At 35.7% G+C, this 14,844-nt stretch overlaps 1 protein-coding gene across 4 annotated transcripts in view; it reads right to left on the minus strand.

The window, feature by feature from the left end:
- Window positions 1-1,382: 1,382 nt before the first annotated feature.
- The window catches only part of KLHL5 (kelch like family member 5), a 76,916-nt gene continuing 63,454 nt past the window's right edge, over window positions 1,383-14,844 (minus strand). For all 4 annotated transcript variants that reach the window (XM_081234774.1, XM_081234775.1, XM_081234773.1 and 1 more), the window contains 3 exons: window positions 9,204-9,416; window positions 7,503-7,674; window positions 1,383-2,732 (listed from right to left, as the gene is read on the minus strand). In XM_081234774.1, coding sequence (XP_081090900.1) covers window positions 2,676-2,732; window positions 7,503-7,674; window positions 9,204-9,416 — 442 coding nt within the window. In that variant the 3' untranslated portion in view covers window positions 1,383-2,675. The remainder of the gene's footprint in view (window positions 2,733-7,502; window positions 7,675-9,203; window positions 9,417-14,844) is intronic.

A 14,844-nucleotide genomic window follows, 5' to 3' on the forward strand; every position in this document is an offset into this window, starting at 1 on the left:
TGTGTGTTCCTAGAAATCTGTCCATTTCATTTAGGTTATCTATTTTGTTGGCAATAAAGCTTATTTTTGATGAATAAATTTGTTTATGGTTCAGCCATCCAAAATACCATGCAATTTATCTAATATTTATAAAACCTGAAATGTATGTTTTCTTGCAGTTACTCTTCTAAAGCAAAATGTATATAAAATTCCATAAGAGAATTAAACAAAATTTCCCAATAGTAAGAAACAAAAATCTTCTGATAAGAGTGTGACTGATAAATTTCACTTCTAAAAAGCATAAGCCTTCTTCACTTTTCTTTTTGTTAAAGTAAATGATTTCTCACATAAAAGGAAACTTCTTTTTCTACCTAGAAACAGGAGTGATGACAGAATGGACTCCTGAGCCACTGCCTGTGTTTGAATCCCTGCTCTGCCACTTATTTGCTATATAGAATCTTGGGGTTAAACTCTTCATGACCCAGGTTCCTCATCTGTAAAAAGGAGAATAGTAACAGAACATACCTCATAAGGTTGCTGTGAAGATTAAGTGCATTAATACATGCAAAAACTTGGCTCCTAGTTCATAATAAACATTCAATAATTATAGGAAATATTATTATTTTTCATAAGGTGGTCATTAATTGGGGTTAAAATTAAGAGCAGCTAGACATCTCAGTGCAGAAGCTAACAGTAAAAGTCAAGGCAGCAATGTTAGATGATGCACACAAGGAAGGGCCATATTTTCCTCTAGATTTATAAGATCCCAGACTAGGAGAAGAATGAATGCTTTGGTGAATGCTCTGTCACTAGAAAAGAAATAGTTTTCTTTACTAGTACCCAGAAGAGCAGAGCCTACTGATGACAAAACTGCATTAGAGAGGCCCCTTCAGTGGGATAAAAAATCAAAGGGACTGTTCTATGAATCCCATAAAGGAAAGGAAGATCCTCAGAGAAAAGAATCAGTTCCTTTACTCTAAGGTGAGTCTGACTCCACTGCGGGCACAGGGAACAAGAGAGTGGATGATGAGTGGAGATGAGAAATGATCACAAGTGTAAGTACTTTCCTTCCAAATCACAGGTCTAAGCCGCCACAAGAAGGGATGATGTACTGACACATTTCTGCTTTTGAAAGTTTTGCTTTGTCTCTTACAGCTTTTCCTCTTCTTCTCTCCCTTACCCTAAATACATAAATATACTCTACCACTGATCCCTCCTTGTCAGGAAAGTAACTGAATTCATATCCACACTATAATGAATACATGAAATATTAATGTGTTTGTCACTATCACTGCTATTTTCTTAGTGGCCACACCAGTAAAATGCCCATGGAATTTATTTTGTGCACAGATGTACTAAGTTTTTTGGTTTCCTGTGTAGAAACATTTCACAAGCATTCAATATCAGCTAAAAAAAAAAGTTTCTTTTAATTTTTAAAGGAAGCAACTAAAATAAAGGCTACCCTGATATAAAATATAAAAACACATTAACCACAATATGGACTTTTAAAAGGTGGGAATTTAGTTTATACTCATTTTATATTAAGATATAAGTTAATGACTTATACCTTAAAGGATTTATCATAAAATGTTACTGCCCAGTGCATTTTTGCAAATAAATAATTCACTGAGAATATTAACATTCACATATGTAATTAAGAGTTTACAAATGTACAAAACTTTGGGTAATAAACACTTTAAACTTATTTTTCAAACATTGAATAAGCCCCTTCCCCCCAAACTGTTTGATTATAAAGAAGCACAAAGGATTAACTAACTCTGGCAAAAGATAGCAAACAAGGCAGGGGAGGCAAATAGAGATCTAAGTACATAAGAATATCCAAACAGTTCTGTCAATATAAAAAGATAAAATCAAAACATTTTTAATGATATAAAAGAAAGCAAATTCACATGATTGAATGCTAATTAGGTGAAAGAACATTAGAGGGTATATAACATTTTCTCCACAAAATTTGCATATCTTAAATTTAATGCAAAACACCATGTTTCAATTCTAATTTAAGAATATCAATAACATGGAGTTCTTGGTGAATCTAGATGGAATGAACATTTAAATAGATCCCAAAGGTCATATCAAGTTTTTATTTGGTCTTTGTTGTTCTAACTCTTTAATATTTTTATTTATTCATTGGACTAAGCCGATTTTAGAAATATATCCACAAGCGAAGCATATATAATGCAGCTATTTCTGAAAACAACTAAATGCATAGTCTTTAGTATCATTAAAACAGTGGTTGTGGTTAAGTAAACAAATGAAAAAAATTACCATAATTCATGTATGATAAAGTTACAAAGCAAAACATTAGAAGTTTTATCTGGGGTATTTGCACTGTAATAAAAGAAATGTGGATAATGTGAGCAAAATGTGCTTGATTATTAAAAGAAATGAAATTCCCGGTTAACACTGGGTTGTGTCAGGAGCAGTGCATTTGTCCTCATATTTTATATCAGGAACATACATTCACAATCCACCAGCTGCAGTTTTGATTTGCTAAGAAATAAAAGTATTTAATCCTGGTTCTTCCTTGTTTTAACATCTTCCCTTAGAGACCAGGCACTTCGTGCCCCGGAATGTGGCCTTGCAAATTTACTAAAAACGTATCCATTGATAGTAGAACAATTATACTAAATTCATAAAGGAAGCGAATATCTTCATTTAGAAAACAAAGCACTAAGTTATAACTTTACAGTCACAACGCAAGCCCCAGCTCTTCCTAGGCACAGTGGAGCAACCTAAAAAAAAAAAAAAAAAAAGACACGTGTTGGGTTTGTGGGTAAAAACGTTGATAATACCACACCAGTTGGTGAAATACTGAAATAGTTCGTACTTGTTGGCAAAGAGCTGCTGCCCGAACTCTAAGGTGGCTCAGGTCTTAAACAAGACTCTTCCTCCTGATGCCAAAGCTTCATAGACTAAATTGTTTTGGGTATATAACATAATTATGTAGTATTTACTTCTCTTTAAAGGTGATTTTTAAAGACAGCACAGGAATTGTTCTACATGAAACCTATTTTGGCCAACATGATGCACAATGTGGATGTGAGGAAATGCTGAACACTTAGAGTAACTTTGTGACTAATATGGAGAAAATACCAAGTATTATCCTGAGAGGCCATGCAACAGAAGTGCTATCTCAGAGAGAGTACACAGAATATACCACATGCCCCGGGTCTGTCGACTCCAGAGGAGCCACTAACTTCACATTCACTGATGACCTTCTCAGCGTGGCTGAAGGGTCTAAACCCATTCTACTGCTTTTTACCAGAGTGAATAAATAATAAATACTACCGATTGAACTCCTTAGGAGTGGAAACAAACCTGGTGAATAAACTCCATGACAGTGAGATAGAAGTATGAGGTGCTACGGGAAAGGTATAATCTTGACTTATGCATTAGGAGCAATTCTTAAATCTTTCACTTCTTGTCTTCTTCTTTTTTTTTTTTTTAAAGTACTCTAGACACTGGGCAATTCATAGCAGAGATAAGTGTGGACAAGGATAGTTTTAAACGAAGGACTACTTGGAGCCCAGTAAGAATCTATGCATTTGAGCTAACAGAATTAAGACATTAGCATTTGGGAAAGGGTGACTAATATAAAGTACTAAGAAAGTCTGTTTTGTGCTTATGTATGTGGGTGTATGTCATAAAGTATTTTTGTCAAATACATGATATCAAAGTGACTTTCTAGTCATTTTGACTCCTCCTCCCCAGACCAATGAGTGGATTTTAAGAATACATCTGACTTCAATTTTAAGAGAATTCTTGGTTGTTCTCCATAGGAATTAGTTGTTTTGATCACTGTTACATCTTTTTGAACAAATAACCTATTTTAAAACCATATCTACTTACAGTATTCTAGAAGTAACCTCTACGTCATTTAAATCAAAATGTCTGTAATTAGCAGCTTTTCTCAAAACACTCAAGACACTAAGTCTCTACATTGTGAATAGCTGATGTTGTCACGACAACCAGCTAGAAAGTTTAGCTTAGAGAACTTGTTAAATACAATGCAGTCATCTCCTGCTTTGGGTCAAGGCTGGTAGTGGGGTGGGTGATGGCTTAAGACTTAGTAATCACATTTCATTCCCTGTACAAATAAATGTCCTCTTGTCTATTTGTAGAAACATTGAATGGAAAACATTTATTTTTCAGATACTATGGTTGTAAATTCACATTTAGGAGCTTTAAAATCACTTATATGTACAATCTAGAAAATACAACAAACTAGCAAATATAACAAAAAAGAAAGAGACTCACAGATATAGAGAACAAATTATTGGTTACCAGTGGGGAGAGGGAAGGGGGAGGGGCAAAATAGGGCTAGGGGATTAAGAGGTACAAACTATTATGTGTAAAATAAGCTACAAAGATATATTGTACAACACAGGGTATATAGTCAATATTTTATAATATCTATAAATGGAGCATAACCTTTAAAATCGTGAATCACTATATTGTATACCTGTAACTTATAATATTGTACATTGACTGTACTTCAATAAAAAAATTTTTTTTTAAAGTAATGGAGATGGCATGTAAACCAAAGAGTGATGTGGTCACAGATTATTAATTTTGATACAGGGTGATTCAGCATAAGGTATTAATTATCTGTAACAGCAAGTCTGAAATACAGGCTAATAGGTTTCCTTATAACTGGCCTAAGGGCTTAAATAAAATACATCTCAGGAAAAGAGATTCTTCTATCTCTTCTTGGATTCCTTGGTTATCATTCACAATTACTTCTGCCATGGTAGGAGGCTGATGGTAGGTAATCTCATAATTTCTATGAAATCCTGTAGCTCTAACTCAAGTTCTCAAATTATGCCTTCTCGCCTTCACCAAGTGATCTCACTTACTTAAGAAACAAGATCAAGGTCATAACAATCTAAGTCTCTTTTTCTATCCTTCTCTTCACTTGAAAACACTTTGTATCTTTCTACACTGATATTCTCATTTTTCCCTCCAGCTTTGGAGGATAAGATCTTTCCTCCAGTCTAAGGAGGACCTGCCTTTGCTCTCAATTCTGTTCCTGTCCTTCTTTCAGAAAAGTGCCCTTCAATTTTGCTTTCTCCTTCTAGCATCTGGAATCCTGTTCAACTCTCGTCTTCATCTCTATTGTGAAAAAGATCCTAGGCTCAAATTCTAACTCCACCATTTATCTGCTGTGTGACATTGGGTCAGCTATTTAACCTCTCTGCCTCAGACTCCTTCATCCAACATAGTGAGGAAATAATAGTACTTTCCTTATAGGGTTGTTGGGAAGATTCTTTAATGTAAAGTACTTAGACCAGAGTTGGGTACATAATAAGTATTAACTTTCTATCATCATCATTATTTTAAAACTGTATGCCCCTCTATCTCCCACATTTACTTTTTTTTGTGTGTGTGTGTGGTACGCGGGCCTCTCACTGTTGTGGCCTCTCCCGTTGCGGAGCACAGGCTCCGGACGCGCAGGCTCAGTGGCCATGGGTCACGGGCCCAGCCGCTCCGTGGCATGTGGGATCTTCCCAGACCGGGGCACAAACCCGTGTCCCCTGCATCGGCAGGCGGATTTGCAACCACTGCGCCACCAGGGAAGCCCCCCACATTTACTTTTACTCTTCTCTTTACTTTTTACACTGTGTGGTGGCTTCTGCTTCTATCATATTCTCAAAGGTCCTGACAACTTCATGAATGACAAAACTTCATTCTTCCTTACGCTGTTGAAATTCCCCTCTCCTTTTTTTTTAAAAAAACATTTTATTTATTTTTGGCTGCGCTATGCAGCATGTGGGATCTTAGTTCCTCCACCAGGGACTGAACCTGTGCTCCCTGCATTGGGAGGGCAGAATCTTAACCACTGGACTGCCAGGGAAGCCCCCCCCCACCGCCCGCATCACCTCTCTTTTAATGCTCTATTTCATTATCTACTAAGACATTCTCTGATCACTCTTTTGTTGTTTCCTTCAGAAGCTGCACCTCTCTATACAACCTAGTAAGTGTATAAATTAAAAATAAACAGGACTTGGTAATATCTCTTGGATCCATCTGTATATTTAACACCTCAAGCCTTAAAACTGAAGTAACTTTATAAATGTTTTCCTTTCACCCAGGCTTCACTTACCCTGCCCCTAACCCAACTTACCCTGTCCCCAGCTGCTGACATGTGGACTTTCTATTACTGCATTGCTCTCTTGGTTAAAAATCTCCACTGGTTTCTCATTACCAAACTCTTTAGGTTGACCATTGTGGACCTCCATCCTGACCCCAACCTTCCTCTCCAATAAGAACTCCTACTCTTCTCAAGCATGGAGCCTTATAACCCGCCACACTTCCTTAATAGAGCCTGCATACTTCTGCTTTAGTGACATTTCTTTCATGTTTTCTCACACAATTTCCTTTTTCCTCCTACCTTTTATTTTTTGGCCACGCTGCACAGCATGTGGGATCGTAGTTCCCTGACTAGGGAGCGAACCCTCACCCCCTGCAGTGGAAACAAGGAGTCTTAACCATTGGACTACCAGGGAAGCTCCTTCCTTCTATCTTTTTGAATTGGATCAATTCATTAAGGCTTAGATTAAATCCCACTTCTTCCTTACTGAAGCCCTCTCAACAGCCATTTTCTCTCTTCTCTTTGATTTCCTAGGCCATTCACTGCCTATACCATGGGACACTTCATACCAACTGCTCCACACTGTGGATCCTCCCTTTACGTGAGCAGATCTCACCTACCTAAGTAGTTAAGCTCTGGGACAGCAGGGATTCTCATAAGTATTGTTTTCTTGACAGTACTTACCACCGCCCCTTGTAAGTAGGAAAACCTTGGCTCAATTAAACATTTGAGTGCCTTTTATGTACTATATACTGAATTGGATGCCAGAGGCAGAAAATTCCTGGTTCTGTTCTGGGTGATGATGGAAACAAAGATCTCAAAAGATCATTCTTAGAAGCGCTAGGCCCTCTCAGAAATAGACAAAGAGGGAATTTTTTCTGTTAACTTTGTCAGGTCAGGTTTCTTACTTGTTAATGTAATTTAGGATTGCCATCTCTACTAGGTTATAGCCAGACATTTGATCTGCTCCCAAATATCTGTGGCTTAAGTATTTAAAAATTATTGCTCATGTATGGGTAAGTGGTTCATTTGTTCCTGACTACTATCTTTGTTTTTAATTTTCCACAATCTCCCTCCCTTTATTACAGCCCTCTTGTGGTCCTATCAGCTCTATCAATGCTAGAACATCTCATCAATTTTCAGCAAGTAAATGGTGGCAGCTAACAATAATAATAATAACCAACTAATAAGAATTTCTTTGAGTACTAACTTATACTTTAAAGGTAATTTTGGATTTTAACTATACTATAAAATTAAATATTCCCTCTGTTTTCTTATATTTAGTTAAAAGATGACTTTATCATGTTTATGCTATATATTTTGGACATAATTGAGAGGATTTGTTTTACCAAAACAATTGTTTGTTAACAAAAACAGTGTAAGTGTAATAATGAAAAATGAAATGCCATACCTGGGTCCACTCATTTGTCTGGGGATCATAAGCCTCCACTGTATTAAGGTAAGTCTGTCCATCATACCCTCCGACAGCATATAATTTATCACCAAGTAAACAGACTCCCACGGCATCTCTGCTGATGCTCATAGATGCCACTGCAGTCCACATATCCGTTTTAGGATCATATCTGAAAGAAAATTTTAGAACTGGAGCTGATATTGTTCTCACAATATTTTACATAAAAATAGTTTCGTCATTTAATCTTATCTTATCTGCTATATAAAATACATTTGAACATATTTTAGAGAAAAGTATCAATATTTTCCTGAAAACTTTTAACTTACAACATAATAGAATTATTTTGCAGATGCATAACACTTAAACTAGTCAAAAGAGCTAATGTAAATGTTGAAAACTGCTTTAAGGTTTCAGGTTGCCTACTGAAAATTTGAGGAAATCAATTCATGAAGCTCTATGTAAGATGACTTACAGCCTCAATCATTGCTAACTGTCCATTTTTGGAGCTTCTTGTTCCTTTCATGAAGTATGTTAATTAGAACTGCCCCAAATTGCTATCTAAGAGCAGATAGATCATGCTAAGATGACTTAACACTGCTTCCAATACTTCTTGTATCAATGAAGAATTTTTCACTGGATGCAGTCCTGTAGTGGGCCTGTAATTTATGGGGCAAAATTTATAAAGACTTCTATATCCCTTTCCTGGATTACAACATGTAAAAAGCATAGTCTGAATTATTTTCTCCCCAATACAGGTGAAATGTAGGTGTAACTATCATGCTCTCTCAGAAAACACCAACCAACTCTGCTTATTATTTCATAGAAAGCACTTGTCATCAACAAAACCTTCATTTCACTTTTTATTCTTCTTCTAGTCATTTATAATTTATTGAATAATATACACACACACATTCATTAACTTCCCATTGCTCTTTAAAATCCAAAGTCTTTAATAAGGCCTCAAGGCTCTGCATGATCTGCGCCAATGTCCCCCCACTCCTTTCCTGCCACTCTCTCCATCATTCTTTGTTCTCCAATGACAGTGGCCGCCTTCCAGTTTTCTGAATGAAACATATTCCTTCCTGCTTTGGAGTGTTCATACACACTCCTATTGCCTCTACCTCCTAAAGCCCTTCAATTCTCCCCATTCCACTGACCATAGCAGATGGGAGCCTAAGCCACTGTCCAGAGCTTCCACTGACGTTGGGCTCTTTACCTAGGCCCATGTTTGAGTTTCGAACAAGGATGACTTGATCAAGCTTTCAAGCCTTACTAGCCCTTTATTTTCTTTTAGTATTTCATACTACTTCATTTTATATCATAGTATGTCAGGAATGTCCCTCTCCTTTTTGCTTCTTATTTGGCCTCCAGCCTGTAATTAATTCTCTGTGAATTCTGTCAAACCCCTTTTCTTATTAGGTACAATGTCCAGTACAAAATAGGTACACAATAAATGTTTGTCATATGATTCAATTAATAAATTGTATAATCAATTCTAAGGTCAGATTGAGAGAAGACTGAGTAGGCTCTTGGTGACAGACTGAGAGATGGCCTGAGCAGACCACCCAGTGTTTACAGACCTCCTCAGGAACTGCCTTGCACATGGTGGATGCTCAATAAAGAGTTATCAATTCGTGTGGAAGTGTCAGAGGCTTAGGTTTGATTTTTTATTCCTAGTTTTCCTTCACAGGAAATTACCTCTCCACACAGTCTGAGAGTCTGGAAGTCAAGTTGGATGCAGGTGCGTCATGGCCTCCGATGGCGTACAGCAATCCATTCCAGGTAGTGACTCCTACTCCCCCCCTCCTTTTTGACATTTGTGCACAGAGTGTCCATTTATTAGTATGAGGGTCAAAACATTCTACTGACTTGAGACAAGAACTGCCATCACGACCACCAACTGCATAAAGTCTGTAAAAACAACAAATGGGATGATAAATAAGAGATGGTGTTATTATTATGCATAAGACAGAGGTTATTCTTATGGTATTTCATTGAATTCAAGGTGCCTATCAATGATAAGAAATACTGTCAATTTATGTGCCATTAAGAAAGAAGATGGGGCTTCCTTGGTGGTGCAGTGGTTAAGAATCTGCCTGCCAACGAAGGGGACATGGGTTCGATCCCTTCCAGGAAGATCCCACATGCCGCAGAGCAACTAAGCTGGTGTGCCACAACTACTGAGCCTGTGCTCTAGAGCCCGCGAGCCAGAGCTACTGAGCCCGTGTGCCACAACTACTGAAGCCCACGCGCCTAGAGCCCATGCTCTGCAACAAGAGAAGCCACTGCAATGAGAAGTCTGAGCACCGCAACAAAGAGTAGCCCCTAGTAGGCACAACTAGAGAAAGCCCATGCGCAGCAATGAAGACCCAATTCAGCCAAAAATAAATAAATAAATAAATATATTAAAAAAAAGAAAGATGTGCTACCAATTAAATGGCACATGTATATATCATATATTATTCTGTATATATATAAAAAAGAAAACATAAACTCACATGAAAACAATGACAACATTTTCACAGCTGCCATCTGTTTGACAAGTTACCATTGAGTGTAAAATGCATTACAATTTTAGAGATGTTAAAGTATGTCTTAAAATAGATAAAATATTGTGTATAAATATACTATGATATTTCTTAAATAGCTAAGATAGGACCTGGTGATGAATGAAAGAAACTAACCTTCTCTGAGCACCTACCATAGGCGAGGCACTTTACATGTATTAATTTAATTATTATAATGATGCTATGACAAACCATTTGTATCCCTGTTGCACAGGTGAAGAAACTGGGGTTCATGGAGATTAAGAGACTTGTACATGGTCACCCAGGAAGAAGCAGAACCAGGACAACAGTTATATTAATGAGCAGTTGGACAGTCAAGAGTCATCTGGTATGTACTTGTAATAGTGAAATATGAGAATAAAACCATAGATTCAAATATATTGGTTTACTAGGCAACGTTTAGGACGTTAACATACCATATTTATATTTATTGGTATGTTAACGTCCTAAACGTTGCCTAGTAAACCAATTTATTATCAATCAATATACTGTATTAGTTTAAAAGTTTTTTCACTCTGAACTTAAAATATAAAATATTTTAAATATTTAAACATTTGAATATTCTTTATCAAGCACAAAATCTTCTTACACTTACTATTCACTTAGGAAGCTCTCTGTAGATATTTTTTCTATCATTTAAAAAAAAAATAAATTCAGTTCACTGCTTGTTCAAAAGCTCACACATTTTGAATTTATGGATGCCTTAGTTAATATTTAGCTATTTTTAATTCTTGAGAAATAATATTTGAACTCTATCAAATTTCTGCCCATTAAAACTCTAAGTATTTATATTTGGATAAATATACATATTTTAAAGACAGATTTCATAATTTTAATTCATAATTTAAAGTAACTATGACACTCAAACAGGTTCTTAAATAATAAGACGACCATATCTTAAACAGCAAAACATGTTTGTAGCAGTGTCTTGTTCTAAACTTAAAATATATTAATAGTATGGAATTTGAAATTTATTTGAAACTTTAATCTGTTAAAAATTTTATCTGTTAAAAACTATTTTTTGTGCTACTGTTCTTAATATTAAGCTGTCCTCATCTTTAACTAATACTTGGAAAAATAATTACCTAAATATGGATCATAGAATATTAGAAGGAATCAACTACTAGAAAATGTCAATAACTAAAAATGTATGTACACACACACATATAGTATCATAGGCTTCCAGCACCCTACCCTCTTCACAGTGAATTCATGGGTCTTCCTTGTGAAAAGTGGTGTAGTACAGTGATTTAGAGCATGAACTCTGGAGCCAGACTCTCTGGGTTTGAATCCTGGTTCTACCACTTATCACTTACTAGCTGTGACTGTGGACAAGTTATTTAATCTCCGTCTGCCTGAACTTCATCATCCATAAAATCTAGAAGCCATGCCTCACAGGATTACTGGTGATCAAATTTAAAGTACTTTGAATATTGCCTGGCACATGGTAAACATGGTATGTGTTAAAGGGGAAAAATAAATTGTCTCTATTTGCATTCTTTTAGGAAATGGTATTTTAGGAGATGTTAAATGTACAAACAACATTCATATTGAGATAATATTAAGGGCTAAAATGTATTGTAATACTTTCTGAAGAATCATATCTCATGCAATGGTTTTCAAACTGTATTCTAAGACCAGGACTTTGTGGAGGATGTTAGGGGGCCCCCAAAATGGTTCATTAAAAATTAAAGATTAAAAAGTAGTTTTAAGTTTCAAAAATATCACCTGGCTCAATTAAACGTCATGCAAGATTCAGAACTCATCTTTCTTCCCCATGACAATATCTATTACAATAAAAAGAGAAACATTATGTCAACTTGCAATAGTATTGTACTAAATATTTAAAAATAAGATTTAGGTTTCACCTGACTTCTAAAATTATGATCAAGAATACAAGTGGTTGGTAGATACTGTTTGAGATTCAGCTGAGAAAAAAAATGTCTACTACTTTCAAACTACTTGAGCAATTTAACTGAAGAATTTCCTGTGATTCCAATTAAATTGCTCTAGTAGTTAAAATAACTATTACCAATTTCAGCTTCTTATCTGTGAATCAGGATTTTCTTCATACTGGACAACCAAAACAAAACAGAAATAATCTGTGTTCTTTAAAACAGACTTATTCTTCTACATTGATTTTTACAGTAAGTAAATATTATAAACTCAAACTTATAATAAATTTAAAATAAGCTTATTATAAACTTGAACCTCCATTTGCCTTAAGTATCGAGGTTTTTGTAAGATTTCACTTGAAAGAAAGATTCTATTGACAAAAGTATTTGCCAGCCAATGGCTTAAAAGTAGCCTGAGCAACTGGAAGTTTAGACTAAGCTTCTTTCTGTTAAACATGGCAGAAATAAAAATTTTAACATTTTCAAAATTTTAAGATACAGAGTGTAACTCATAAAACATCAAAACAATTCTTCCCTAAAGAAACGAACCACATTTTGCATCAGGAAGCATTGTAAAATAATCTAAAATAACAAAAACAGTATTTAACTGGGCTTTTCATTTTATAAATTTAAAAAATTGAGGCATAGAGAAATGATTTGTTTTAAATCACAAAGGACTGGTAGAGAGAAGATATATAAGTAATATTTTCAATCAACTGCATATTTAAAATATTAACAACATAATTTCTATTTTTTCCAGGTTCTGGATTTGTACCCCAAAATGGAAACTAACAAAATATTTTAAAACATTGCTACTTAATTTTAGTGCAAGCTTAGAAAAATGGTGGTTGATGGATTAACACATCCTCTTCTTGGGGTGATTAAAGCACTACTGCATATAATTGGTACCAGGATGTTCTTCACTAAGGTTGCACACTTCAGATTTATGTGCTGGATACTGTGCTAGGTGTAAGAAACAAGAAGTCAGATCAGGTCACTGAAGACCATGATCTGCTATAGGAGATGGACCAGTCAATAACTACAATAATAGAGTGGTACATGCTGCAATACAATTATATACAAATTATATACAGTAAAATTGCTGAGGATGGAATGGACAATCAGTGCAGGGGGAATGAAGAGACGAGAGTGGGGATTGGAGGTTTCCTGGAGGTGATTTTTAAGCAAGTTTCAAGGATGCTGAGTTTGCCAGGAAGGAAAGTGGGGGAAACAATATTCTAAGAAAGATGGTGTCGGTTAAAAGATAATAGGAATGTGAAACAAAATGTATTTTTCACAAATAGATTAGTTTTGCTGGAGTGTATTATGCATGGGTAGAGGAGAGAGAAGAGGCTAGAGAGGTGGACAGAGGCAAGATCAAAAAGGAGGCTTGGTCAGATAAGCTACTGAAAGGTTTTAAGTAGGAAAGTGACATGGTCCTATTTGTGTTTTAGGCAGAACATTAGGTGAGTCTCTAAAATGAAGAATGAAAGGGAGAGAGTTAAGGTTAGGGACAAAGTGACCAGTCTACCCCAATAAACCAGTTAAAATCACAACGTAGATATATGATACTTTCAAAATCAACTGTCTTACTACTTAGTAGATAAGAAGTCCTTAGCTTCTGATATTATTAGGTACTCTCAGAATTATACTCAATAAATTGTGCTTCAGCTAGGTTAAATACAGAAATATTTATTTCTCATTAGAGAGCAAGAAAAGGTAAGAAAGTAAGATACTTCTATGCCTAGAAGTCCAGGATACTGTAGGTCTGGAAATCAGGTTTTAGAGAAGGCATTTATTCTTATGTCTTCTATTAGAAATAAATACTTCTAGCCAGAAATAGTAATTTCTTTTTCTTCACTTTCTATACTCTTTGGTGGCTGACTCTTCTACCAAAGAACTAGGAAAGAAATGTAGTGATAAAATTTGAAGTCATTTCTTTAGCTAAAACAAATGAAGGGAGGTGTATTGAGATCAGATATATTTAAAAAATGGTTTTCTATTTCTGTATCTTATTACTTGTAATCATGCTAAAAATTAACAACAAAAAAAGGACGCAACTAACAGGTTCTGAGGAAACAAGACCTTAGGTCATAAAATATAAAAATATTTCTAACATTTTCTCATTTTTTTGATATCAGTAACAATCCAACAAATAATTTTAAGTCTCTATGTTTTAACCTTGGTTCTTTCCTCTTCCTGGAAATGATGATAAAACATTTTAAGTGAGTAAAGGTATGCAACAAACAACTTTTATTTAATAACCATAAGGGCTTCATTTTATGGAAGAAAGGCCTGAAAAAGATACTATGTATTTAGTATTTGAGTGGTGGCTCTATCCAAATTTGTTTACTCTATTTAGAGCAGATAAGAAGCAAGAAAGCACCTCTTTCTAAATGCATTCTAGTTTTCAGCAGTTTATCAAGATAAGAAGGAAGTAAAAGTAAGGAAAAATCAGTAGAAGAAATGGAAAGAATTATTCAGGGAAACATGAGAGAGACCATACAACTTTTTTTTTTTGCAGTACGTGGGCCTCTCACCGTTGTGGCCTCTCCCGTTGCAGAGCACAGGCTCCGGACGCTCAGGCCCAGCGGCCACGGCCCACGGGCCTAGCCACTCCGCGGCATGTGGGATCTTCCCGGACCGGGGCACGAACCCGTGTCCCCTGCATCGGCAGGCGGACTCTCAACCGCTGCGCCACCAGAGAAGCCCAAGACCATATACTTTTAAAGCTATATGAACCACCAGATTTTGACTACATTGAATATTCATATAAAATTTATTCACTCAAAATGACAACTAGAAATTTATAATATCTGCACATTAGAATAAAAGACTAACAATGTTGAGCTATTTATATTTAGAGCTATTATAAAA

The sequence above is a fragment of the Mesoplodon bidens genome (genome assembly GCF_964165515.1).
Source record: "Mesoplodon bidens genome assembly, chromosome: 1".
NCBI classification, from domain to species: Eukaryota; Metazoa; Chordata; class Mammalia; order Artiodactyla; family Ziphiidae; genus Mesoplodon; species Mesoplodon bidens.